Source organism: Trematomus bernacchii, unplaced genomic scaffold (genome assembly GCF_902827165.1).
Source record: "Trematomus bernacchii unplaced genomic scaffold, fTreBer1.1, whole genome shotgun sequence".
NCBI lineage: Eukaryota > Metazoa > Chordata > Actinopteri > Perciformes > Nototheniidae > Trematomus > Trematomus bernacchii.
In genome coordinates, this window is record NW_022987631.1 from 745,192 (window position 1) to 769,886 (window position 24,695).

General features: G+C 44.9%; 2 protein-coding genes across 2 annotated transcripts in view; one reads left to right on the forward strand and one right to left on the reverse strand.

Moving 5' to 3' along the window:
* Positions 1-17,408, forward strand: part of LOC117484592 (CSC1-like protein 2) — a 49,723-nt gene extending 32,315 nt beyond the window's left edge. Inside the window, 13 exon segments of the mRNA XM_034133024.1 lie at positions 3,073-3,196; positions 3,421-3,554; positions 4,134-4,271; positions 4,944-5,097; positions 6,570-6,676; positions 7,214-7,300; positions 7,371-7,436; positions 7,715-7,877; positions 8,697-8,802; positions 9,728-9,895; positions 15,037-15,152; positions 15,227-15,310; positions 16,511-17,408. Of these exon segments, the coding sequence (XP_033988915.1) occupies positions 3,073-3,196; positions 3,421-3,554; positions 4,134-4,271; positions 4,944-5,097; positions 6,570-6,676; positions 7,214-7,300; positions 7,371-7,436; positions 7,715-7,877; positions 8,697-8,802; positions 9,728-9,895; positions 15,037-15,152; positions 15,227-15,310; positions 16,511-16,711 (1,648 nt within the window). The 3' untranslated portion in view covers positions 16,712-17,408.
* A 3,667-nt stretch (positions 17,409-21,075) lies between these two features.
* Positions 21,076-24,387, reverse strand: LOC117484609 (protein Ycf2-like; the record flags this gene model as incomplete). Its single annotated transcript, XM_034133043.1, is given in 5 exon segments — positions 21,076-21,888; positions 22,442-22,510; positions 23,653-23,736; positions 23,854-23,946; positions 24,349-24,387. Coding segments are annotated over 4 exon segments (564 nt in total). The 3' UTR covers positions 21,076-21,555.
* Positions 24,388-24,695: the final 308 nt, after the last annotated feature.

The following is a 24,695-nucleotide window of genomic DNA, read 5'->3' on the forward strand; positions in this document are numbered from 1 at the left end:
TCACTGTAGTTTAAATATAACTCACTGTAGTTTAAATATAACTCACTGTAGTTTAATATATAACTCACTGTAGTTTAATATATAAGTAGTTTAATATATAACTCACTGTAGTTTAATATAACTCACTGTAGTTTAATATAACTCACTGTAGTTTAAATATAACTCACTGTAATATAACTCACTGTAGTTTAAATATAACTCACTGTATAACTCACTGTAGTTTAATATAACTCACTGTAGTTTAAATATAACTCACTGTAGTTTAATATATAACTCACTGTAGTTTAATATAACTCACTGTAGTTTAAATATAACTCACTGTATAACTCACTGTAGTTTAAATATAACTCACTGTATAACTCACTGAAGTTTAAATATAACTCACTGTAGTTTAATATATAACTCACTGCAGTTTAAATATAACTCACTGTAGTTTAATATATAACTCACTGTAGTTTAATATAACTCACTGTAGTTTAAATATAACTCACTGTATAACTCACTGTAATATAACTCACTGTAGTTTAAATATAACTCACTGTATAACTCACTGTAGTTTAAATATAACTCACTGCAGTTTAAATATAACTCACTGTAGTTTAATATATAACTCACTGTAGTTTAATATAACTCACTGTAGTTTAAATATAACTCACTGTATAACTCACTGTAGTTTAAATATAACTCACTGTAGTTTAAATATAACTCACTGTATAACTCACTGAAGTTTAAATATAACTCACTGTAGTTTAATATATAACTCACTGTAGTTTAATATAACTCACTGTAGTTTAAATATAACTCACTGTATAACTCACTGTAGTTTAAATATAACTCACTGTATAACTCACTGTAGTTTAAATGTAACTCACTGTAGTTTAAATATAACTGACTGTATAACTCACTGTAGTTTAAATATAACTCACTGTAGTTTAATATATAACTCACTGTAGTTTAATATATAACTCACTGTAGTTTAATATAACTCACTGTAGTTTAAATATAACTCACTGTAGTTTAATATATAACTCACTGTAGTTTAATATAACTCACTGTAGTTTAAATATAACTCACTGTATAACTCACTGTAGTTTAAATATAACTCACTGTATAACTCACTGTAGTTTAAATGTAACTCACTGTAGTTTAAATATAACTGACTGTATAACTCACTGTAGTTTAAATATAACTCACTGTAGTTTAATATAACTCACTGTAGTTTAATATATAACTCACCGTAGTTTAATATAACTCACTGTAGTTTAATATATAACTCACTGTAGTTTAATATAGCTCACTGTAGTTTAAATATAACTCGCTGTATAACTCACTGTAGTTTAATATAACTCACTGTAGTTTAATATAGCTCACTGTAGTTTAAATATAACTCACTGTAGTTTAATATAACTCACTGTATAACTCACTGTAGTTTAATATAACTCACTGTAGTTTAATATAACTCACTGTATAACTCACTGTAGTTTAAAATATAACTCACTGTAGTTTAATATATAACTCACTGTAGTTTAATATAACTCACTAGTTTAAAATATAACTCACTGTAGTTTAAATATATAACTCATAACTCACTGTAGTTTAATATATAACTCACTGTAGTTTAATATAACTCACTGTAGTTTAATATAACTCACTGTATAACTCACTGTAGTTTAAATATATAACTCGTAACTCACTGTAGTTTAATATAACTCACTGTAGTTTAATATAACTCACTGTATAACTCACTGTAGTTTACATATATAACTCACTGTAGTTTAATATAACTCACTGTAGTTTAATATAACTCACTGTATAACTCACTGTAGTTTAAATATAACTCACTGTAGTTTAATATAACTCACTGTAGTTTAATATATAACTCACTGTAGTTTAATATATAACTCACTGCAGTTTAAATATAACTCACTGTAGTTTAATATATAACTCACTGTAGTTTAATATAACTCACTGTAGTTTAAATATAACTCACTGTATAACTCACTGTAGTTTAAATATAACTCACTGTATAACTCACTGTAATATAACTCACTGTAGTTTAAATATAACTCACTGTATAACTCACTGTAGTTTAAATATAACTCACTGCAGTTTAAATATAACTCACTGTAGTTTAATATATAACTCACTGTAGTTTAATATAACTCACTGTAGTTTAAATATAACTCACTGTATAACTCACTGTAGTTTAAATATAACTCACTGTAGTTTAAATATAACTCACTGTATAACTCACTGAAGTTTAAATATAACTCACTGTAGTTTAATATAACTCACTGTATAACTCACTGTAGTTTAAATATAACTCACTGTAGTTTAATATAACTCACTGTAGTTTAATATATAACTCACTGTAGTTTAATATATAAGTAGTTTAATATATAACTCACTGTAGTTTAATATAACTCACTGTAGTTTAAATATAACTCACTGTAGTTTAAATATAACTCACTGTATAACTCACTGCAGTTTAATTAAATATATAACTCACTGTAGTTTAATATAACTCACTGTAGTTTAATATAACTCACTGTATAACTCACTGTAGTTTAAATATATAACTCACTGTAGTTTAATATAACTCACTGTATAACTCACTGTAGTTTAAATATAACTCACTGTAGTTTAATATAACTCACTGTAGTTTAATATATAACTCACTGTAGTTTAATATATAAGTAGTTTAATATATAACTCACTGTAGTTTAATATAACTCACTGTAGTTTAAATATAACTCACTGTAGTTTAAATATAACTCACTGTATAACTCACTGCAGTTTAATTAAATATATAACTCACTGTAGTTTAATATAACTCACTGTAGTTTAATATAACTGGGGGGGGGGTGAGAGAGAGGGTGAGATCCTTGCAGTATTGCGGAGGTGGTAGAATGAGGTTGTAATTTATACCTAAGTTAACGTTAAGAGAGGTTGTGGTTCCTTTAACCTCACGTTGTGCTTCCTTTAACCCCACGTTGTGTTTCCTTCATCCTCACGTTGTGTTTCCTTTAACCTCACGATGTGGTTCCTTTAACCTCACGATGTGTTCCTCAGGAAGAAGACGGAGCGCAGTAAGAAGTTCTTCACCGACCTGATGGTGAAGGAGCACGTTCCCACCATGATCAACCCCAAGCCCTGCGGACATCTGTGCTGCTGCGCCATCACCGGCTGCGAGGAGGTGACGCTAACGCTAACTCATCCACCCAAAGGAGCTTCATTATAAGAAACAGTGGTGTAATTTACGACCAATATGTGGTTTCCTGAGCGCTGATTATAACCTAACGTCACACTGTTCAATGATAACGAGTCCACTCAGCCTCCTTCTTTAGAAAGTATGCATTTCGTCGTAACTAGTTTATATTCTACGTCAGCTGGTTAACTCAGCCTCCATGTGTCCTTTAGGAGGAGGCGGTGAGTTACTACACCAAGACGGAGTCCAAGCTGAAGGAGGAGTACAGGAAGGAGAAGGAGATTGTCAACACCAAGCCTCTGGGCATGGCCTTCGTCACCTTCCAGAACGAGGCCATGACCGCAGTGTGAGACACAGCATGACCCCTGACCCCACCTTTACCTGACCCCTACCTGACCCCACCTTTACCTGACATTGAATCATAGTAGTAACTCAGAGTGTTGTTGTTTCTCAGTATTCTGAAGGACTTCAACGTGTAGTAACTCAGAGTGTTGTTGTGTCTCCTCAGTATTCTGAAGGACTTCAACGTGTAGTAACTCAAAGTGTTGTTGTGTCTCAGTATTCTGAAGGAGTTCAACGTGTAGTAACTCAGAGTGTTGTTGTGTCTCCTCAGTATTCTGAAGGACTTTAACGTGTAGTAACTCAGAGTGTTGTTGTGTCTCAGTATTCTGAAGGACTTCAACGTGTAGTAACTCAGAGTGTTGTTGTGTCTCAGTATTCTGAAGGACTTCAACGTGTAGTAACTCAGAGTGTTGTTGTGTCTCCTCAGTATTCTGAAGGACTTCAACGTGTAGTAACTCAGAGTGTTGTTGTGTCTCAGTATTCTGAAGGACTTTAACGTGTAGTAACTCAAAGTGTTGTTGTGTCTCAGTATTCTGAAGGACTTTAACGTGTAGTAACTCAGAGTGTTGTTGTGTCTCCTCAGTATTCTGAAGGACTTCAACGCGTGTCAGGTGCAGGGCTGTCGCTGTCGTCAGGAGCCAGGATCCTCTCAGTTCAGCGAGGCGCTCCACGTTCACAACTGGAGCGTTTCCTACGCACCCGACCCGCAGAACGTCCGCTGGTGAGTCCTCAAGCTCCACCCGGCTAAAACCCCACCGTGGACCAAAGCAAACACACTGTTCTCCTTTCAATGTATTTATATTGAACTTAACAGCCAGCTAAACTCTCCTCAGCATCATTCCTCCAAGGAACAGCCAGGTGTTGTATTTGGCAGGAATTTTAATGATAAGAAGTGTGAAACTGAAACAGTATAAAGTTCTCCATAAGTACCCATCAACAATGATATTTTCTTAACATTTACAGAATAAATGTACTTTTTTACAAGAGCAGGTTATTGCAGGTAAATATGTAATGTAACATTTTACAGCATTAAGTAACAAACTATAACACAGCAACAAGTGGTTCTTACAAAAAGAATAATTATCCTAACTATAACATTATATTACCACATATAATATCAAACACCTTAGGCTAAGATAGTAACTTGACTTACTGATAATGCCACGTTTAGGGCTAAGAAAGAAGGATGGATCCCATTACATGCTCATTGCATCTGTCTCCGTGTGTCAAAGGACTTCCTGAATCTTTAGAAAGTGGTCGTAGCCACAAAGGAAGTGCCATCCCTTTCAAAGTAAGATTTCAAAATAAAAGCTGCCTTCTCGCGGTTTGATACCTTCTTATTAGTGTTGCATGACCCCCCCCCTGACCCCCGGCTGATGGTTTGTTCCTGCAGGGAGCACCTGTCTCTGGGCGGGATCTCCTGGTGGATCCGCTGCTTCATCATCAACGTCATCCTCTTCCTGCTGCTCTTCTTCCTCACCACGCCCGCCATCATCATCTCCACCATGGACAAGTTCAACGTCACCAAGCCTGTCGAGTATCTCAACGTAAGACAGTCCCCCAGCTTTTACATTAAAGGTCTCCTATCATGCAAAATGCACTTTCGGATGTCTTTTCTACATCACCATGTGTCCCCGGTGTGTCAGGAGACTCTCAAAGTGATGTCTTCTCTACATCACCATGTGTCCCCGGTGTGTCAGGAGACTCACATAGTGATGTCTTCTCTACATCACCATGTGTCCCCGGTGTGTCAGGAGACTCACAAAGTGATGTCTTCTCTACGTCACCAATGTGTCCCCGGTGTGTCAGGAGACTCACATAGTGATGTCTTCGTCTACATCACCAAGTGTCCCCGGTGTGTCAGGAGACTCACATAGTGATTTCTTCTCTACATCACCATGTGTCCCCCGGTGTGTCAGGAGACTCACATAGTGATGTCTTTTCTACAATCACCAAGGTGTCCCCGGTGTGTCAGGAGACTCACATAGTGATGTCTTCTCTACATCAACCATGTGTCCCCCGGTGTGTCAGGAGACTCCACAAAGTGATGTCTTCTCTACGTCACCATGTGTCCCCGGCATGTGTAAGGAGACTCACAAAGTGATGTCTTCTCAAAATCACCATGTGTCCCCCGGTTGTCAGGAACTCACAAAGTGATGTTCTCGAGCGAGGCGCGAATGTGTCCCCGTGTGTCAGGAGACTCTCAAGAAGTGATGTCCTTCCTCTACATCACCATGTGTCCCCGGTGTGGTCCAGGAGACGCTCAAAGTGAATGTCTATCTCTACAGAATCACCATGTTGTCCCCGGTGTGTCAAGGAGACTCACAAAGTGATAGGTCTTCTCTAGCAGCACCATGTGTCCCCGGTGTGTTCAGGAAACTCGCACAAAGTGAGGTCTTCTCTACAGTCACCATGTGTCCCCGGTGTGTGCAGGGAGACTCACAAAGTGATGTCTCTTCTACATCACCGTGTGTCAGGAGACTCACAAAGTGATGTCTTTTCTACATCACCATGTGTCCCCGGTGTGTCCCCGGTGTGTCCCCGGTGTGTCAGGAGACTCTCAAAGTGTCAGGAAATAAACCCCTCTCTCTTTTCCTCCGTACCCACATCTCTAAAAACGGGAGAACAACGGAGCTGATCCAGATTTGCTGCGTCATGACCACATTACTAAAATGTGGGCGGGCTTTACACCCATGGGCCAATCAGAAACGTTGCTGTCGGAAACAATGAGACGTGCTCTGGAAGTAAAATGGTCTGTGTTTACATTAGCATGCTAACACTCAGAGCTAACCTGTACTGGAGAGAGTATGTGTGAAGAAGCAGGAAATCAAAAGGAACTCACCTTGTGGTAAACCTGAGAGAGAGAAAAGTTTGAGCTCCATACTGTTTCAGAGAGAATAGAGGGGGATGAGGCTAGAATTGGTGATCTGTTTGTATAATAGGAGACCTTTAAACCAGTAGAGCTTTGTGACGCTGTTTGGACAGGAAGTGATTCTTGTTTGTTGGTGTGTTTGGACAGAATCCCATCGTCACCCAGTTCTTCCCCACCCTGCTGCTGTGGGCCTTCTCCGCCCTGCTGCCCACCATCGTCTACTATTCCGCCTTCTTCGAGGCTCACTGGACCCGGTAACTAACCTAACTCCAGCACACAGAATATAAGTCCTATTTTCTCCTGAGTCTCACTTTAAGTTGCTGAGATGTCGTACAGAAAAATGTGTCAAAACTAGCAGTTTAGCCCTTTTCAGTGAATACCACATATTTGTTTAAAAAAAAAATGTGTCATATTTAAATGGTTATCAACAACTTCAATTTGGATTTTTTTTTTTCGCAGAACACTGACACTGATTTTACCTTGACTTTATATTGATTTAATCTTGATTTCTAACCCTGATTTAACTCTGATTTTACCTTGACTTTATATTGATTTAATCTTGATTTCTAACCCTGATTTAACTCTGATTTTACCTTGACTTTATATTGATTTAATCTTGATTTCTAACCCTGATTTAACTCTGATTTTACCTTGACTTTATTCTGATTTAATCCTGATTTCTAACCCTGACTTAACTCTGACTTTACCTTGACTTTATTCTGATTTAATCTTGATTTCTAACCCTGATTTCTCTCTGATTCGACCCTATCTCCCCCCCTGTGTGTCTGCAGGTCTGGAGAGAACAGGACGACGATGCACAAATGTTACACCTTCCTGATCTTCATGGTTCTGCTGCTGCCGTCTCTGGGACTCAGCAGGTAATAAATAATAATACAAATAACATATAATAATATCAGCTGTCCTCACTGAATCTTCTCTGTTTTCCAGCCTGGACGTTTTCTTCCGCTGGCTCTTTGATAAGAAGTTCCTAGATGATGCCAAAGTCAGATTTGAGTGAGTTGTGTTTTATTTTACCTGCGGTTACAAACGTCCTGATTTATACTCTTTAAAATAGTTCAGTGTGTTGTTAAAGGAAGAACAGAGCTTCCAGGCCTAAAGGGGGAGAATATGAATTAAGTTCTTGCATTTTAGGAATAAAGTAAAAATATGTCTTTTCCTTATACCTGTGACTATACATCTCTGTCGCTCTCTTCATGTATTTTATTCAGAAATGTGCATGAAGTGTTATGGTAGGAGGTCCTGCTCTAACGGAGGCGCTGTGCTCCCTTCAGGTGCGTCTTTCTGCCGGATAACGGAGCGTTCTTCGTCAACTACGTCATCGCCTCTGCGTTCATCGGTAACGCCATGGACCTGCTGAGGATCCCCGGCTTACTCATGTACATGATCCGCCTCTGCCTCGCCCGCTCCGCCGCCGACCGCCGCAACGTCAAGAGGGTGAGTAGTTCCTTTATAGCCCAACATTAGCCTCCTTTAGCTTAGCGGTGGTGACGTGAAGTCATGTGACCGTGCTGTAGTTCCTTTATAGCCCAACATTAGCCGCGATTAGCTTAGCGGTGGAGACGTGAAGTCATGTGACCGTGCTGTAGTTCCTTTATAGCCCAACATTAGCCGCGATTAGCTTAGCGGTGGTGACGTGAAGTCATGTGACCGTGCTGTAGTTCCTTTATAGCCCAACATTAGCCTCCTTTAGCTTAGCGGTGGTGATGTGAAGTCATGTGACCGTGCTGTAGTTCCTTTATAGCCCAACATTAGCCACCTTTAGCTTAGCGGTGGTGATGTGAAGTCATGTGACCGTGCTGTAGTTCCTTTATAGCCCAACATTAGCCACCTTTAGCTTAGCGGTGGAGACGTGAAGTCATGTGACCGTGCTGTAGTTCCTTTATAGCCCAACATTAGCCACCTTTAGCTTAGCGGTGGAGACGTGAAGTCATGTGACCGTGCTGTAGTTCCTTTACAGCCCAACATTAGCCACCTTTAGCTTAGCGGTGGAGACGTGAAGTCATGTGACCGTGCTGTAGTTCCTTTATAGCCCAACATTAGCTTTTACTTCAGAAATCATAAAGTGGTGTTAATATGTGGAGATTAGCCTGATGAACTAAACGTGTAAGAATCATAAACATTTGTTTGTCACAGAGATTATTTTCTGACATAATCCAAAATCACATGGAGGACTCCCATTGGACCAGCTGAGTTCTCAGTGTGTGATGAGCCTCATGGTGGCGCTCTTCTCTAAAACACTTTCTCGTCTCGCAGCATCAGGCCTACGAGTTTCAGTTCGGAGCGGCGTACGCCTGGATGATGAACGTCTTCACGGTGGTGATGGCCTACAGCATCACCTGCCCCATCATCGTGCCCTTCGGTAACTCACACACCAGACCAGTATCTGAACCTGCATCAGAACTGCAATATTAATAGATAACGTTTAACCAGGACTGTTGGGAAAATAGTGAATGTCCTTTTCCAACATGAGTAACATGATAACAAAGGCATCCCAACTGTAGCTGTGTGCATGACAGGATGTGTGATTACCTAGAAGAGCATCAGGACTGTTTGAGGCATATGATAGCTATGTGATTAACATGATGATTCAGCCTCTATGGAGATTTTTTATAAAAAGTGAGATTTTGAGGAAAAATTCAACATTTTTACATTTTTATAAAAAGTCAGAATTTTTGAGATTTTGAGGAAAAAGTCAGAATTTTTGAGATTTTGAGGAAAAAGTCAGAATTTTTGAGATTTTGAGAAAAATACAGAATTTTGAGATTTTGAGAAAAAGTATTTTAGAAAAAGTCAACATTTTTAGAAAAAGTGAGAAGTTTTGAGATTTTGAGAAAAAAACAGAATTTTGAGATTTTGAGAAAAAGTCCGAATTTTTAGATTATCAGAAAAAGTCAGAACCGGTATTCCTCCATCTTGTGACTGTGTAACTCCCTCTCTTGGATATCAGCATGTGAAGGACACTGTTCAGGAACTAGTTGATGCTCTGTATGTGATGACTCCTTCCATTCTGGAGAGGATCACAAATACATGGATCCTGAGATTGAAGATCAAGACGGGGACCAGGGAAATCTTTCTAACCTGGACTCTGGAAGTAGATGTGGATTTATAGTCGTATTCGTAAACTAACCCTCTGATATAACTTCCTGGTACACAAGGCTTTAGTCGGTGTTGTAGATAAGATCTTTATTGATCCCAATGTGGGAAATGTTTGCGTTGCAGCAGCATAAAAAGATGCTGATGGGATTGTGATCTAACTACCTCATTCCTCACCTGTGTGACTTCAGGTCTGATGTACATGCTGCTGAAACACCTGGTGGACAGGTACAACATGTACTACGCCTACCTGCCCTCCAAACTGGACAAGAAAATCCACTCTGCAGCCGTCACTCAGGTGGTGGCCGCCCCCATCCTCTGCCTCTTCTGGCTGCTCTTCTTCTCCACCGTGCGTACAGGTGAGCCCCGCCCCCTGCTGATCACCTGTAACACTCTGTCTGTAGGGTTAACACTCTATCTGTAGGGTTAACTCTCTTTGTGAGCGCGCTCAAGCCAGTTACTGTGGGGTGAGGTGAGGCACAGATGAGCTCTGCCTCACCTCAGAATGCGTCACCAGCCAGTCACCCCGTGTGAGGCAGACCACATCATGTAGACAGCCAGTCACCCCGTGTGAGGCAGACCACATCATGTAGACAGCCAGTCGCCCCGTGTGAGGCAGACCCACATCATGTAGACAGCCAGTCGCCCCGTGTGAGGCAGACCACATCATGTAGACAGCCAGTCGCCCTGTGTGAGGCAGACCACATCATGTAGACAGCCAGTCACCCCGTGTGAGGCAGACCACATCATGTAGACAGCCAGTCACCCCGTGTGAGGCAGACCACATCATGTAGACAGCCAGTCGCCCCGTGTGAGGCAGACCACATCATGTAGACAGCCAGTCGCCCCGTGTGAGGCAGACCCACATCATGTAGACAGCCAGTCGCCCCGTGTGAGGCAGACCCACATCATGTAGACAGCCAGTCGCCCCGTGTGAGGCAGACCACATCATGTAGACAGCCAGTCGCCCCGTGTGAGGCAGACCACATCATGTAGACAGCCAGTCGCCCCGTGTGAGGCAGACCCACATCATGTAGACAGCCCATCGCCCCGTGTGAGGCAGACCACATCATGTAGACAGCCAGTCGCCCCGTGTGAGGCAGACCACATCATGTAGACAGCCAGTCGCCCCGTGTGAGGCAGACCACATCATGTAGACAGCCAGTCGCCCCGTGTGAGGCGACCACATCATGTAGACAGCCAGTCGCCCCGTGTGAGGCAGACCACATCATGTAGACAGCCAGTCGCCCCGTGTGAGGCAGACCACATCATGTAGACAGCCAGTCGCCCCGTGTGAGGCAGACCACATCATGTAGACAGCCAGTCGCCCCGTGTGAGGCAGACCACATCATGTAGGACAGCCAGTCGCCCCGTGTGAGGCAGACCACATCATGTAGACAGCCAGTCGCCCCGTGTGAGGCAGACCACATCATGTAGACAGCCAGTCGCCCCGTGTGAGGCAGACCACATCATGTAGACAGCCAGTCGCCCCGTGTGAGGCAACAATGTAGACAGCAGTCGCAGTGTGAGGGACCACATCAGTAGACAGCCGTCGCCCCGGTGAGGCAGACCACATCATGTAGACAGCCAGTCGCCCCGTGTGAGGCAGACCACATCATGTAGACAGCCAGTCGCCCCGTGTGAGGCAGACCACATCATGTAGACAGCCAGTCGCCCCGTGTGAGGCAGACCACATCATGTAGACAGCCAGTCGCCCCGTGTGAGGCAGACCACATCATGTAGACAGCCAGTCGCCCCGTGTGAGGCAGACCACATCATGTAGACAGCCAGTCGCCCCGTGTGAGGCAGACCACATCATGTAGACAGCCAGTCGCCCCGTGTGAGGCAGACCACATCATGTAGACAGCCAGTCACCCCGTGTGAGGCAGACCACATCATGTAGACAGCCAGTCACCCCGTGTGAGGCAGGCCACATCATGTAGACAGCCAGTCACCCCGTGTGAGGCAGGCCACTTAACAGGCCAGGCCATCGGGAAACCCCCCGGTCCTCCCGATGGCCAGTCCGGGACTGGCTACAGGAGGCGTAGAGCGAGGGATCATTGTCCACAAGTTAATCGATCGCAGATGGCGTCGTGGTCTCGGACGAATAAAAAAAAATAGAAAAGATTATAATTTTTTTTTAAATAAATTTAAAAAAAACTAAATGGGTCGTGAAATATACCTGGGTGGCCCGCCCAAGTATAGTCTATGTGTGGGAAACCCTGGGCCTCTCCTGATGTGGATGCTAACACACAGTGAAGTTCCTCTCTTGGTGTGGATGCTAACACACAGTGAAGTTCCTCTCTTGGTGTGGATGCTAACACACAGAGAAGTTCCTCTCTTGGTGTGGATGCTAACACACAGTGAAGTTCCTCTCTTGGTGTGGATGCTAACACACAGTGAAGTTCCTCTCCTGGTGTGGATGCTAACACACAGTGAAGTTCCTCTCTTGGTGTGGATGCTAACACACAGTGAAGTTCCTCTCCTGATGTGGATGCTAACACACAGAGAAGTTCCTCTCCTGGTGTGGATGCTAACACACACAGAAGTTCCTCTCTTGATGTGGATGCTAACACACAGTGAAGTTCCTCTCTTGGTGTGGATGCTAACACACAGTGAAGTTCCTCTCTTGGTGTGGATGCTAACACACAGTGAAGTTCCTCTCTTGGTGTGGATGCTAACACACAGTGAAGTTCCTCTCCTGGTGTGGATGCTAACACACAGTGAAGTTCCTCTCTTGGTGTGGATGCTAACACACAGTGAAGTTCCTCTCCTGATGTGGATGCTAACACACAGTGAAGTTCCTCTCTTGGTGTGGATGCTAACACACAGAGAAGTTCCTCTCCTGGTGTGGATGCTAACACACAGTGAAGTTCCTCTCTTGGTGTGGATGCTAACACACAGTGAAGTTCCTCTCTTGGTGTGGATGCTAACACACAGTGAAGTTCCTCTCCTGATGTGGATGCTAACACACAGAGAAGTTCCTCTCCTGGTGTGGATGCTAACACATAGTGAAGTTCCTCTCCTGGTGTGGATGCTAACACACAGTGAAGTTCCTCTCTTGGTGTGGATGCTAACACACAGTGAAGTTCCTCTCTTGGTGTGGATGCTAACACACAGAGAAGTTCCTCTCTGGTGTGGATGCTAACACACAGTGAAGTTCCTCTCCTGGTGTGGATGCTAACACACAGAGAAGTTCCTCTCCTGGTGTGGATGCTAACACACAGTGAAGTTCCTCTCTTGGTGTGGATGCTAACACACAGAGAAGTTCCTCTCTTGGTGTGGATGCTAACACACAGTGAAGTTCCTCTCTTGGTGTGGATGCTAACACACAGTGAAGTTCCTCTCCTGATGTGGATGCTAACACACAGAGAAGTTCCTCTCCTGGTGTGGATGCTAACACACAGTGAAGTTCCTCTCTTGGTGTGGATGCTAACACACAGAGAAGTTCCTCTCCTGGTGTGGATGCTAACACACAGAGAAGTTCCTCTCTTGGTGTGGATGCTAACACACAGTGAAGTTCCTCTCTTGGTGTGGATGCTAACACACAGAGAAGTTCCTCTCCTGGTGTGGATGCTAACACACAGAGAAGTTCCTCTCTTGGTGTGGATGCTAACACACAGAGAAGTTCCTCTCCTGGTGTGGATGCTAACACACAGAGAAGTTCCTCTCTTGGTGTGGATGCTAACACACAGAGAAGTTCCTCTCCTGGTGTGGATGCTAACACACAGAGAAGTTCCTCTCTTGGTGTGGATGCTAACACACAGTGAAGTTCCTCTCTTGGTGTGGATGCTAACACACAGAGAAGTTCCTCTCCTGGTGTGGATGCTAACACACAGAGAAGTTCCTCTCTTGGTGTGGATGCTAACACACAGAGAAGTTCCTCTCCTGGTGTGGATGCTAACACACAGTGAAGTTCCTCTCCTGATGTGGATGCTAACACACAGTGAAGTTCCTCTCTTGGTGTGGATGCTAACACACAGTGAAGTTCCTCTCTTGGTGTGGATGCTAACACACAGAGAAGTTCCTCTCCTGGTGTGGATGCTAACACACAGTGAAGTTCCTCTCTTGGTGTGGATGCTAACACACAGAGAAGTTCCTCTCTTGGTGTGGATGCTAACACACAGAGAAGTTCCTCTCTTGGTGTGGATGCTAACACACAGAGAAGTTCCTCTCCTGATGTGGATGCTAACACACAGTGAAGTTCCTCTCTTGGTGTGGATGCTAACACACAGAGAAGTTCCTCTCTTGGTGTGGATGCTAACACACAGAGAAGTTCCTCTCTTGGTGTGGATGCTAACACACAGAGAAGTTCCTCTCCTGATGTGGATGCTAACACACAGAGAAGTTCCTCTCTTGGTGTGGATGCTAACACACAGAGAAGTTCCTCTCCTGATGTGGATGCTAACACACAGTGAAGTTCCTCTCTTGGTGTGGATGCTAACACACAGAGAAGTTCCTCTCTTGGTGTGGATGCTAACACACAGAGAAGTTCCTCTCCTGATGTGGATGCTAACACACACAGAAGTTCCTCTCTTGGTGTGGATGCTAACACACAGTGAAGTTCCTCTCTTGGTGTGGATGCTAACACACAGAGAAGTTCCTCTCCTGGTGTGGATGCTAACACACAGAGAAGTTCCTCTCCTGGTGTGGATGCTAACACACAGAGAAGTTCCTCTCTTGGTGTGGATGCTAACACACAGTGAAGTTCCTCTCCTGGTGTGGATGCTAACACACAGTGAAGTTCCTCTCTTGGTGTGGATGCTAACACACAGAGAAGTTCCTCTCTTGGTGTGGATGCTAACACACAGAGAAGTTCCTCTCCTGGTGTGGATGCTAACACACAGTGAAGTTCCTCTCCTGGTGTGGATGCTAACACACAGAGAAGTTCCTCTCTTGGTGTGGATGCTAACACACAGAGAAGTTCCTCTCTTGGTGTGGATGCTAACACACAGTGAAGTTCCTCTCCTGGTGTGGATGCTAACACACAGAGAAGTTCCTCTCCTGGTGTGGATGCTAACACACAGAGAAGTTCCTCTCTTGGTGTGGATGCTAACACACAGAGAAGTTCCTCTCTTGGTGTGGATGCTAACACACAGAGAAGTTCCTCTCTTGGTGTGGATGCTAACACACAGAGAAGTTCCTCTCCTGGTGTGGATGCTAACACACAGTGAAGTTCCTCTCTTGATGTGGATGCTAACACACAGTGAAGTTCCTCTCTTGGTGTGGGTGCTAACACACAGAGAAGTTCCTCTCCTGGTGTGGATGCTAACACACAGTGAAGTTCCTCTCTTGATGTGGATGCTAACACACAGAGAAGTTCCTCTCTTGGTGTGGATGCTAACACACAGAGAAGTTCCTCTCTTGGTGTGGATGCTAACACACAGAGAAGTTCCTCTCTTGGTGTGGATGCTAACACACTTGTACGCTGGTTAAAAAATCCACCAACATGTAATTGTTGTTGAATGCTAAATCATGCTTGCTGCTAATATGCCCTCAGGTTTCGAGACGCCCACCTCCATGTTCACTCTGGTGGTGCTGATCGTCACCATCGTGGTCTGTCTGTCTCACGTCTGCTTCGGACACTTCAAGTACCTCAGCGCTCACAACTACAAGGTACTGCAGGGTTTGATCAATCTGGAAAACATGAGTGTTGCTTTCCAGAGTCTCACTGTGTGCCTCTGTCTCAGACCGACACTAAGGAGAACGATGTGGACGTCGTGGAGAACGGACGTCCAGCTCGCCCCTCGTCCTCGCCCACCATCAAAGCTCAGGTGAGTGGATCCATGACTTAAACACTTTATCCAGGATCCAAATCAAATCAAGTTTTATTTATAAAGCACATTTAAAAGCGATTTTTGGTCGAGCCAAAGTGCTGTACATGTAATAAAAACACATTACTACAATCACAATAAACGACAATAAATTACAACAGAAATATAAAAAACACAGGGAAAAGTCAGGAGTCGTGCTCCGCTCTGACTAGAAGGCCAGAGAGAAGAAGTGTAGATTTAAAACCCCCTAGGGTCTGGGCCGACCTCACATGGAGGGGCAGAGTGTTCCAGAGCCTCGGGCCAGCTGCTGCGAAGGCTCGGTGCCCTCGGGTTTTGAGCCTGGTCTTGGGCACTATCAGCAGCAGCTGGTCAGCAGACCTTAAAGCTCTGGTAGCGATCCAGGATCAAACATGAGTGGATCTGACTTTAATTACATTTGACTCGAGTGTTTCGTCAACTTAATGTGTTGCTTAAAATAATACTTCTGCATACAGTATGTGACACTGAGTGTTGCACGGCCAGATACGGCTCAGCTGACTCAGATAAGGAAATATATGATACATTATGATGTGATATGATATGAATGATAATGGGACACATCGACGTCTGCACTCACAGTGCCGCGGACTGTACGTAATGTTACTCTGATCCGGTTACTTATGTTGTGGCAGATATTTAAGTAAGCTTTCTTAACGCTAATGTTATAATAGTCAGATTGCTCTGAAGATGGGAGGAGGGGATATTCTATTAATGTTCACGTTCACACAGTCAGGTGATTTTTGCCGGCCGTCTTTCCTGCAACGGCAGTTTTTCTGTATTTCCTCTATCCTGTAATATGACTTGATCGCTTTAAACTCTGCACACTGAGCTCTGATTGGTCAGCAGGCGGTGAGCTCTGATTGGTCAGCAGGCGGTGCTTTCACTGAGTTGATCTCTTAGCCTACAACCTAACCTGCTCCGGAGCAGGTTTGCCGCTCAGCATGAGTTACCATGGAGATCTAGCCCGCTAAAAAGAGAACCAGCGTCGTAGGACCGGAAAGCCCGAGCTTTCCCTGAAGTTAGCTAAGAGAACATCCTGCTTCGTAGTGCAGGCCTCTCTGTTGTTGTGCTGTTGTTGTGTTCCTCCTCTCTAACCTGTTGTGTTGTTGTTGTTGTGTTCCTCCTCTCTAACCTGTTGTTGTTGTTGTTGTTGTTGTGCAGCGGCAGCAGCAGACGCAGCAGCAGATCCACATGCAGCAGCAGATGTACATCGCTCAGGTTCTGCAGGAGGGCGGCAGCAACACGGAGGAGGACCGAGGCTCGGCGCAGGACGAGGACTTGTTGAACGGCGGGAACAGCATCAACGAGGCGGATTTTCAGTCAGGGGAGGACAGTCTGATAGCAAACGAGGTCCACCAGTAGCTGGGGGTGGAGCCAGGGGGAGGGGGCGGAGCTAAACAACACAACAGTTAGATAACTACACACATAGACACACTTACAGATAGACTGACACGGTTAGCTCCACCCCCTCCCAGCTCGAAGACTTGACCCTGACCTGGAAACCTGCAGGACCCGGCTCCACTGGAAACCTGCAGGACCCGGCTCTCCACTGGAAACCTGCAGGACCCGGCTCTCCACTGGAAACCTGCAGGACCCGGCTCTCCACTGGAAACCTGCAGGACCCGGCTCTCCACTGGAAACCTGCAGGACCCGGCTCTCCACTGGAAACCTGCAGGACCCGGCTCCCACAGGAACTCACTGTACATAACCACCAAGCCAAAACTTTTGAGTTTTTACTTTAGTTCTCGGAGTGGGGGGCGGGGTTTAACAATTCGTGCCTGGGCTGGATTTTGTTCGTTCGCACTTGTGTCTTGACTCCTGATCCCACCGCAGGTTACCGGTTCGATGCTGAGGCTGTCTCCCCCCCCCCCCCCCCGGTGGACGCTTCCAGAACAACGCCCCGTTACACCGCCCTCCTCTACATCGGAGTGCTCAATAAGTCGCCAACCGCCAGCTCTCGCAGTGGTAGAAGCTTACGCAGACGCTGTCTCCCTCTCCCTCTAACCCACACCCCTCTCCCTCTAACCCACACCCCTCTCCCTCTAACCCACACCCCTCTCCCTCTAGCCCACACCCCTCTCCCTAACCCACACCCCTCTCCCCTAACCCACACCCCTCTCCCTCTAACCCACACCCTCTCTCTCTAGCCCACTCCCCTCTCCCTAACCCACACCCCTCTCCCTAACCCACACCCCTCTCCCTCTAACCCACACCCCTCTCCCTAACCCACACCCCCTCCCTCTAACCCACACCCCTCTCCCTCTAACCCTAACCCACACCCTATCACTCTACCCACACCCCTCTTCCCCTCTAAACCCACACCCTCTCCCTCTAAACCACAACCCTCGCCCTCACCCACCCCCCCTCTCCCTCTAACCCACACCCCTCTCCCTAACCCACACCCCTCTCCCTCTAACCCCCCCCCCTCTCCCTCTAACCCACACCCCTCTCCCTCTAACCCCACACCCCTCTCCCTCTAACCCACTCCCCTCTTGGCTTCTCTGACCTGCCAAGCTTTCACTGCATGTTGTTCAAAGTGCAGTCTGGATCACCCCCCCCCCCCCCCCCCCAGCACATCCTCCCCCCTGCCGGGTCAGAGTTTCCAGCTTCACCTCTGGGTGGACTGCTCCTCGACCGCCTGATGGAGCGCCTGATATAAAATGTGCACTTCAGAAAATGTCATAAAACCATATTTGGCGATAATGCAACCAGTTTGAAACCTTCTTGATGCAGAATGTCAGACAGGAAGCAGTGTTACCAATGGTTTCTGAGCGCCACATAAATGTCATGTATTGTTATTATTATCTCTATTTGACGGTCCTTTAGATTTTGGATGGGCGGGTTATAGCCTTTTGAACGGGACTTTGAGGATACAGCCTCCAGTTTCCCTTTGCAAACATGAAGTCAGAGGTGTGTGTTTTCAGTCTGGAATGTTCTGGACAGCGAGGACGCCACTTCATCAGAACCATCTTAGTCGCCTCAGACCAAAACAAAGTGCACATTTTAAACGTTTCCTGACGTTCTGACAGCATTGGGTGCTCCCCCTCCGAACCACTGGACTCAACACCTTTCTCTTCTGGTCCGGACCACCGTGACCCATTCCCACTGACACAGGGAACGGGGGGGGGGGAGGGTCCTTGTGGGTTTAGCAATCAATACTCTTTTCATCAGCGGGGAGAACTTTGTGAAGCCGAGCTCGTGGAGACGCAGAAGGTGTGTGTGTGTGTGTGTGTGTGTGTGTGTGTGTGTGTGTGTGTGTGTGTGTGTGTGTGTGTGTGTGTGTGTGTGTGTGTGTGTGTGTGTGTGTGTGTGTGTGTGTGTGTGTGTGTGTGTGTGTGTGTGTGTGTGTGTGTGTGTGTGTGTGTGTGTGTGTGTGTGTGTGTGTGTGTGTGTGTGTGTGTGTGTGTGTGTGTGTGTGTGTGTGTGTGTGTGTGTACATGTAGAGTGTGTACATGTAGAGTGTGTACATGTAGAGTGTGTGTGTGTACATGTAGAGTGTGTGTGTGTGTGTGTACATGCAGTGTGTGTGTGTGTGTACATGTAGAGAGTGTGTGTGTACATGCAGAGTGTGTGTGGACATAGAGCTGGACTATGAAGGCTGCAGGACGTGGGGGGGGGTCTCTGCACGCCGGAGAATACGCAGCGTTTGTGTCCCGAGGTTTCTCTCCAGCTCCTCTTCACCTCCAGCTCCTCTTCACCTCCAGCTCCTCTTCACCTCCAGCTCCTCTTCACCTCCAGCTCCTCTTCACCTCCAGCTCCTCTTCACCTCCAGGACGTGATTGTATGAAAGTGCGGCTGACGGAGAGATGGAAGTGTGTCTGAGCTCCAGCAGCTCTCAGCCCACGGGAACACCACATGTGTTTCTATGTTTCCCTGACAACATAACATTGCTTTTAAAATAACGTCTTGTTATTTAGTTATAATCAAACATTTTCCAACAGCATTCAGACGTATAAGAAAACGTCTAAACATGTTTTAGATTATTCAGCTTTTTTGACTTTTGTAATTCTTCTCAGTTTGAACTAAATCATTGAGTTCATCAACATTGTATTCTTAACTTTCTTCTCGACTTTTTTGAGTGAAAACGGATGTTCTTCTTCCTCCTGTCCTAACAGTCTCCTGCACATATTTTTCATGACGCGTTTTCGTTATTTAAAGACGTCAGAACCACCTTAACTATATTAATGATAGGCTGAGAGCTGCTGCGTTCACTGACGCCTCGGAGTCGTGGGAACTGAAGGCGCTTGTGTGATATTTTTGTAACCTGCCGACTGGAGTATTTGATACTGAAAGTGTATTAAAGAAACGTCGATAGCTGTGACGATGCTGTTGTAACCTGTAACTAAAGTTTTTAATATTCAGCCGCTGCTTTTTGCTTTTCTTAGTTTTTTAAATTGTTGCTGAAGTTGTGAAAAGACGAATGTGAAGCGAAGACAGACGAGTGTGAAACAAAACGCCGGCTGCAGAAACTAAACAGCGTGTAAAATAACAATGTGTGTAAATAGCCATCGAACACATCTCACCGACTCCCAGCTGACATCCATTAACTTATTGCTGTGACCATATTTATTTCTACTCTCCAGGTTGTTTGTACAGTGGAGCATTTGTTCTATTTATGTTACTTGATCAATAAAATTGGCTTTCATCTTTCCCGTGGTTCTTCTGTGTGTCGATGGACTGTGACCTCTTCAATCTGTGCTTTAAAAGACCAACATATTTATTGAAATGCTAAAAAAAATCAATCAATTTAGAATTGTTTTGAAAATGTCCCGAAGAAATTAGAACAGAAATGGGATTTAAAAAAAAATTAATTAATCCAATATTTATTTAATGTAAAAAATCTTTAATCTTTAAAACGGCCAAAATGTTTTATCACTGACTGACATTTAATTTAGAATCTTGATATTTAGCAAAAAAACATTTTAATTGAAAAACAAAAACTTTTAAAAGTCACGTTTATGCTGTTTTATTTATACTGGGATTCAGGTAAGAGGGTGGGCGGGGCTTACCGGGTGGGCGGGGCTTACCGTGCTGCTATCGCCTAAAATACAAGATGACGTCACGTATGAACGGCCTTCACATCCTCTGAGAGGCTTTCTGAGTCTGAGGGAGACATGCAGTCTGTATTAAAGCATTTTGCAGAATAGGGGACCTTCAGGGTCGTCTCCTTTCTTATACTCTTATTTTATATAATGTTGCACCAGCACAAAATACATTTCGTAGTGCCTTAAAGAAAACTTAAGATGCCGCTGAAACATCAGAGGTTTTTTCCCATAGACCTCGGGTTCAGAGGGGGTCATGCTCCCCTGAAAAAATGTACTCAGTTTGCTTTGATCCAGACGATCTCACTGCAGCGTACCCTCTTTACTCTGTGCTTTCAAACACTTGAAAAGCCTGTCTTTTTATTGAAAAATGCCCAAAATTGTTATTGAAATGCAAAGAAAAATCAATCTCTTCAATCCATTTTCAAACAGCCAAAATGTTTGATTGACAGGCTGACATTAGTTTAGAATTTTGATATTTAGACATTTTAATTGAAAAACAAAAAAAGACCTTTTAAGGGTCATTTCATTTCTTATTTGTTATTTTATATGTTGCACCGACAGGAACACAGAAATCACAGTTCGTAGCGCTTCAGTTAACAATGACTAAACATTAGATGTATTTAACAGAAAGACCCCAGGAGTTCAGATGGGGTCTTTTTCCACTCAAATAAATACTCATGATTTAGTTTGGATCCAGACGATCTCCTCCGAGGGGAAGGACACTTTTATTTCTGCATGGAAAACTAACCAGAAGAATAAAAAACCCAAACCATTACTGGATGAGCTCTTTGATATGTTTTAATGTTGAGATATCGAGCGTTTGAATAACGATGCAGAAAAAAGCTGATTGTTTAAAATATGGCAGAATAATGAAAAAACTGAAACATGAGGAGAAATAAGAAACTAGTTGAAATGTAGAAAAATAAAAACACTGAGGAGACTATGGGGGGTCTGGGACTTCTTATTGGTTCACGTGAACATCCAGAGGACTCTCAATAAATGTAGACCCTGACCCAGACTGAAACTGGAGAATGAAACCACAGTTCAGGAGTTTCAGGTTCTTTAGTTCCAGTCAAACAACACGGAGCTTTCACTGAGAAATAAAAACACTTTGAACGTTTGGTCACTTTTCATCGGGATTTCATGATAACAGGAGGGGGTTCACACCGGCGTCTCCACCTTCTCCTGGACTTCCTCCTCAGTCTGGACCTCCTCCTCAGTCTGGACCTCCTCCTCAGTCTGGACCTCCTCCTCAGTCTGGACCTCCTTTTCGATCTGGACTTCCACTTCCTCCTCAGCCTGGACCTCCTCCTGGGTCTGGACCTCCTCCATTATCTGGACCTCCTTTTCCATCAGGACTTCCACCTCCTCATCAGTCTGGACCTCCTCTGTTATCTGAACCTCCTCCTTCTGGACCTCCTTTTCGAACTGGACTTCCAGCTCCTCTGCTATCTGGACCACCTCCTCCTCGGTTTGGACCTCCTCCTCCACCTGCTGAAGAAATACAAGAACCCACATTTAGCCGAAAACCCCTTTTACCTTTTCCAAGTCTCTGCAAAATAAAATAAAACTTTTCTAACACTAAGAAAGTGGATCAGTCCAGTTCTGAAGTCTTTACACTGGTTCCTCACTAACACTAAGAAAGTGGATCAGTCCAGTTCTGAAGTCTTTACACTGGTTCCTCACTGACACTAAGAAAGTGGATCAGTCCAGTTCTGAAGTCTTTACACTGGTTCCTCACTGACACTAAGAAAGTGGATCAGTCCTGTTCTGAAGTCTTTACACTGGTTCCTCACTGACACTAAGAAAGTGGATCAGTCCAGTTCTGAAGTCTTTACACTGGCTTCCTGTCTGTCAAAGAACTGATTTCAAAATACTGTTGCTGGTTTATAAAGCTTTGAATGGTTCAAATGGTTTAAGGTTTAGTTTTTAGTGGTTTATGGCACAAACAAAACAAAACAGATAACAAATGACAAACAGAGCAGGAAGAGGCAAAACCCACTTAAATAATGTTAAAACCCTCTCAACCCTTAAAGCTGGTCTTCACCTGAGAGGTGGCGTTCTGCAGCGGAGCCGCCTCCACATGCTGCTGCAGTGACATCACTTCCTGTCGAGCCTGGAAACAATACAGGTGACAGTTAGACCTCACTTCCTGTTGCCGGGCAGGCTCCAGGTGTTAGTAAAGGTAATGATATATTAGGTTATGAGGTTCCAGGTGTTGAAGGTGTTCCAGGTGTTGAAGGTGTTCCAGGTGTTGGAGGTGTTCCAGGTGTTGAAGGTGCTCCAGGTGTTGAAGGTGCTCCAGGTGTTGGAGGTGTTCCAGGTGTTGAAGGTGTTCCAGGTGTTGAAGGTGGTCCAGGTGTTGAAGGTGTTCCAGGTGTTAGTGAAGGTGTTCCAGGTGTTGAAGGTGTTCCAGGTGTTGAAGGTGTTCCAGGTGTTGAAGGTGTTCCAGGTGTTGAAGGTGGTCCAGGTGTTGAAGGTGTTCCAGGTGTTAGTGAAGGTGTTCCAGGTGTTGAAGGTGTTCCAGGTGTTGAAGGTGTTCCAGGTGTTAGTGAAGGTGTTCCAGGTGTTGGAGGTGTTCCAGGTGTTGAAGGTGTTCCAGGTGTTGGAGGTGTTCCAGGTGTTGAAGGTGTTCCAGGTGTTGAAGGTGTTCCAGGTGTTGGAGGTGTTCCAGGTGTTGGAGGTGTTCCAGGTGTTGGAGGTGTTCCAGGTGTTGGAGGTGTTCCAGGTGTTGGAGGTGTTCCAGGTGTTGGAGGTGTTCCAGGTGTTGGAGGTGTTCCAGGTGTTGAAGGTGCTCCAGGTGTTGAAGGTGGTCCAGGTGTTGAAGGTGGTCCAGGTGTTAGTGAAGGTGCTCCAGGTGTTGAAGGTGGTCCAGGTGTTAGTGAAGGTGCTCCAGGTGTTGAAGGTGGTCCAGGTGTTAGTGAAGGTGTTCCAGGTGTTGAAGGTGTTCCAGGTGTTAGTGAAGGTGTTCCAGGTGTTGGAGGTGTTCCAGGTGTTAGTGAAGGTGTTCCAGGTGTTAGTGAAGGTGTTCCAGGTGTTGGAGGTGTTCCAGGTGTTAGTGAAGGTGTTCCAGGTGTTAGTGAAGGTGTTCCAGGTGTTAGTGAAGGTGTTCCAGGTGTTGGAGGTGTTCCAGGTGTTGGAGGTGTTCCAGGTGTTGGAGGTGTTCCAGGTGTTGAAGGTGCTCCAGGTGTTGAAGGTGGTCCAGGTGTTAGTAAAGGTAATGATATATTAGGTAATGAGGTTCCAGGTGTTTCTAACCTGCTGCAGCTCCAGGTCCAGCTGTTGTCTCTGAAGCTGCTCCACCTGCAGCCGAGAGGAGAGCTGCTGCACCTGAGCCTGCACCTGGGGGGGAACACCAGAGGTTAATACACGTGGGGGGGGGCAACAGAGGTTAACACACCTGAGGTTAATATAACATCATTATAAACACCCTTCAATAATATAAAGTATTCTCCTAACCTCAGAGAGCTCCAGGCTGCAGCTCTGAGAGACGATCGCCTCCTCCAGCTGTTTCTCCAGCTGAGCCTCCATCAGCATCAGCTGCTCCTTCAGCTGACACACACACACACACACACACACACAGGTTAACAACACACACACACACAGGGTAACGTCTCACACACACACATTCAGGTAACGTCTCACACACACACTCAGGTAACGTCACACACACACACACACACACACACACACACACACACACACACACACACACACACACACACACACACACACACACACACACACACACACACACACACACACACACACACACACACACACACACACACACACACACACACACACACACACACACACACACACACACACACACACACACACACACACCACACACACACACACACACACACACACACACACACACACACACACACACACACACACACACACACACACACACACACACACACACACACACACACACACACACACCTGCTGAGTGTCTTCTGTCTCCGGAGTCTCTGCCTGATCCTGGATATTAAAATAAGAAATGAGAAATGACTCAAACAGATCAAACACAGTTCCTGATTTCACATCATTTACACATTAGAGGTTCCTTTTGATGAGCAAAGTTTATATCAGAGATTTAAAGAAGAGTTCCTGAAACCCTTCAGATCCCCTGAGTTCAAACAGGAAGTCCGTCAGGAAGCTTCTGGCGTTGTCATTAATATGAAATATGTGATGATATGGATCTGAAGCGACAGCTGGACTCCATCAGAGAGTCTATATCTATAGAACCATATGAAGCCGTTTCTCTCTCTGACCCTGCTGTGATGGTA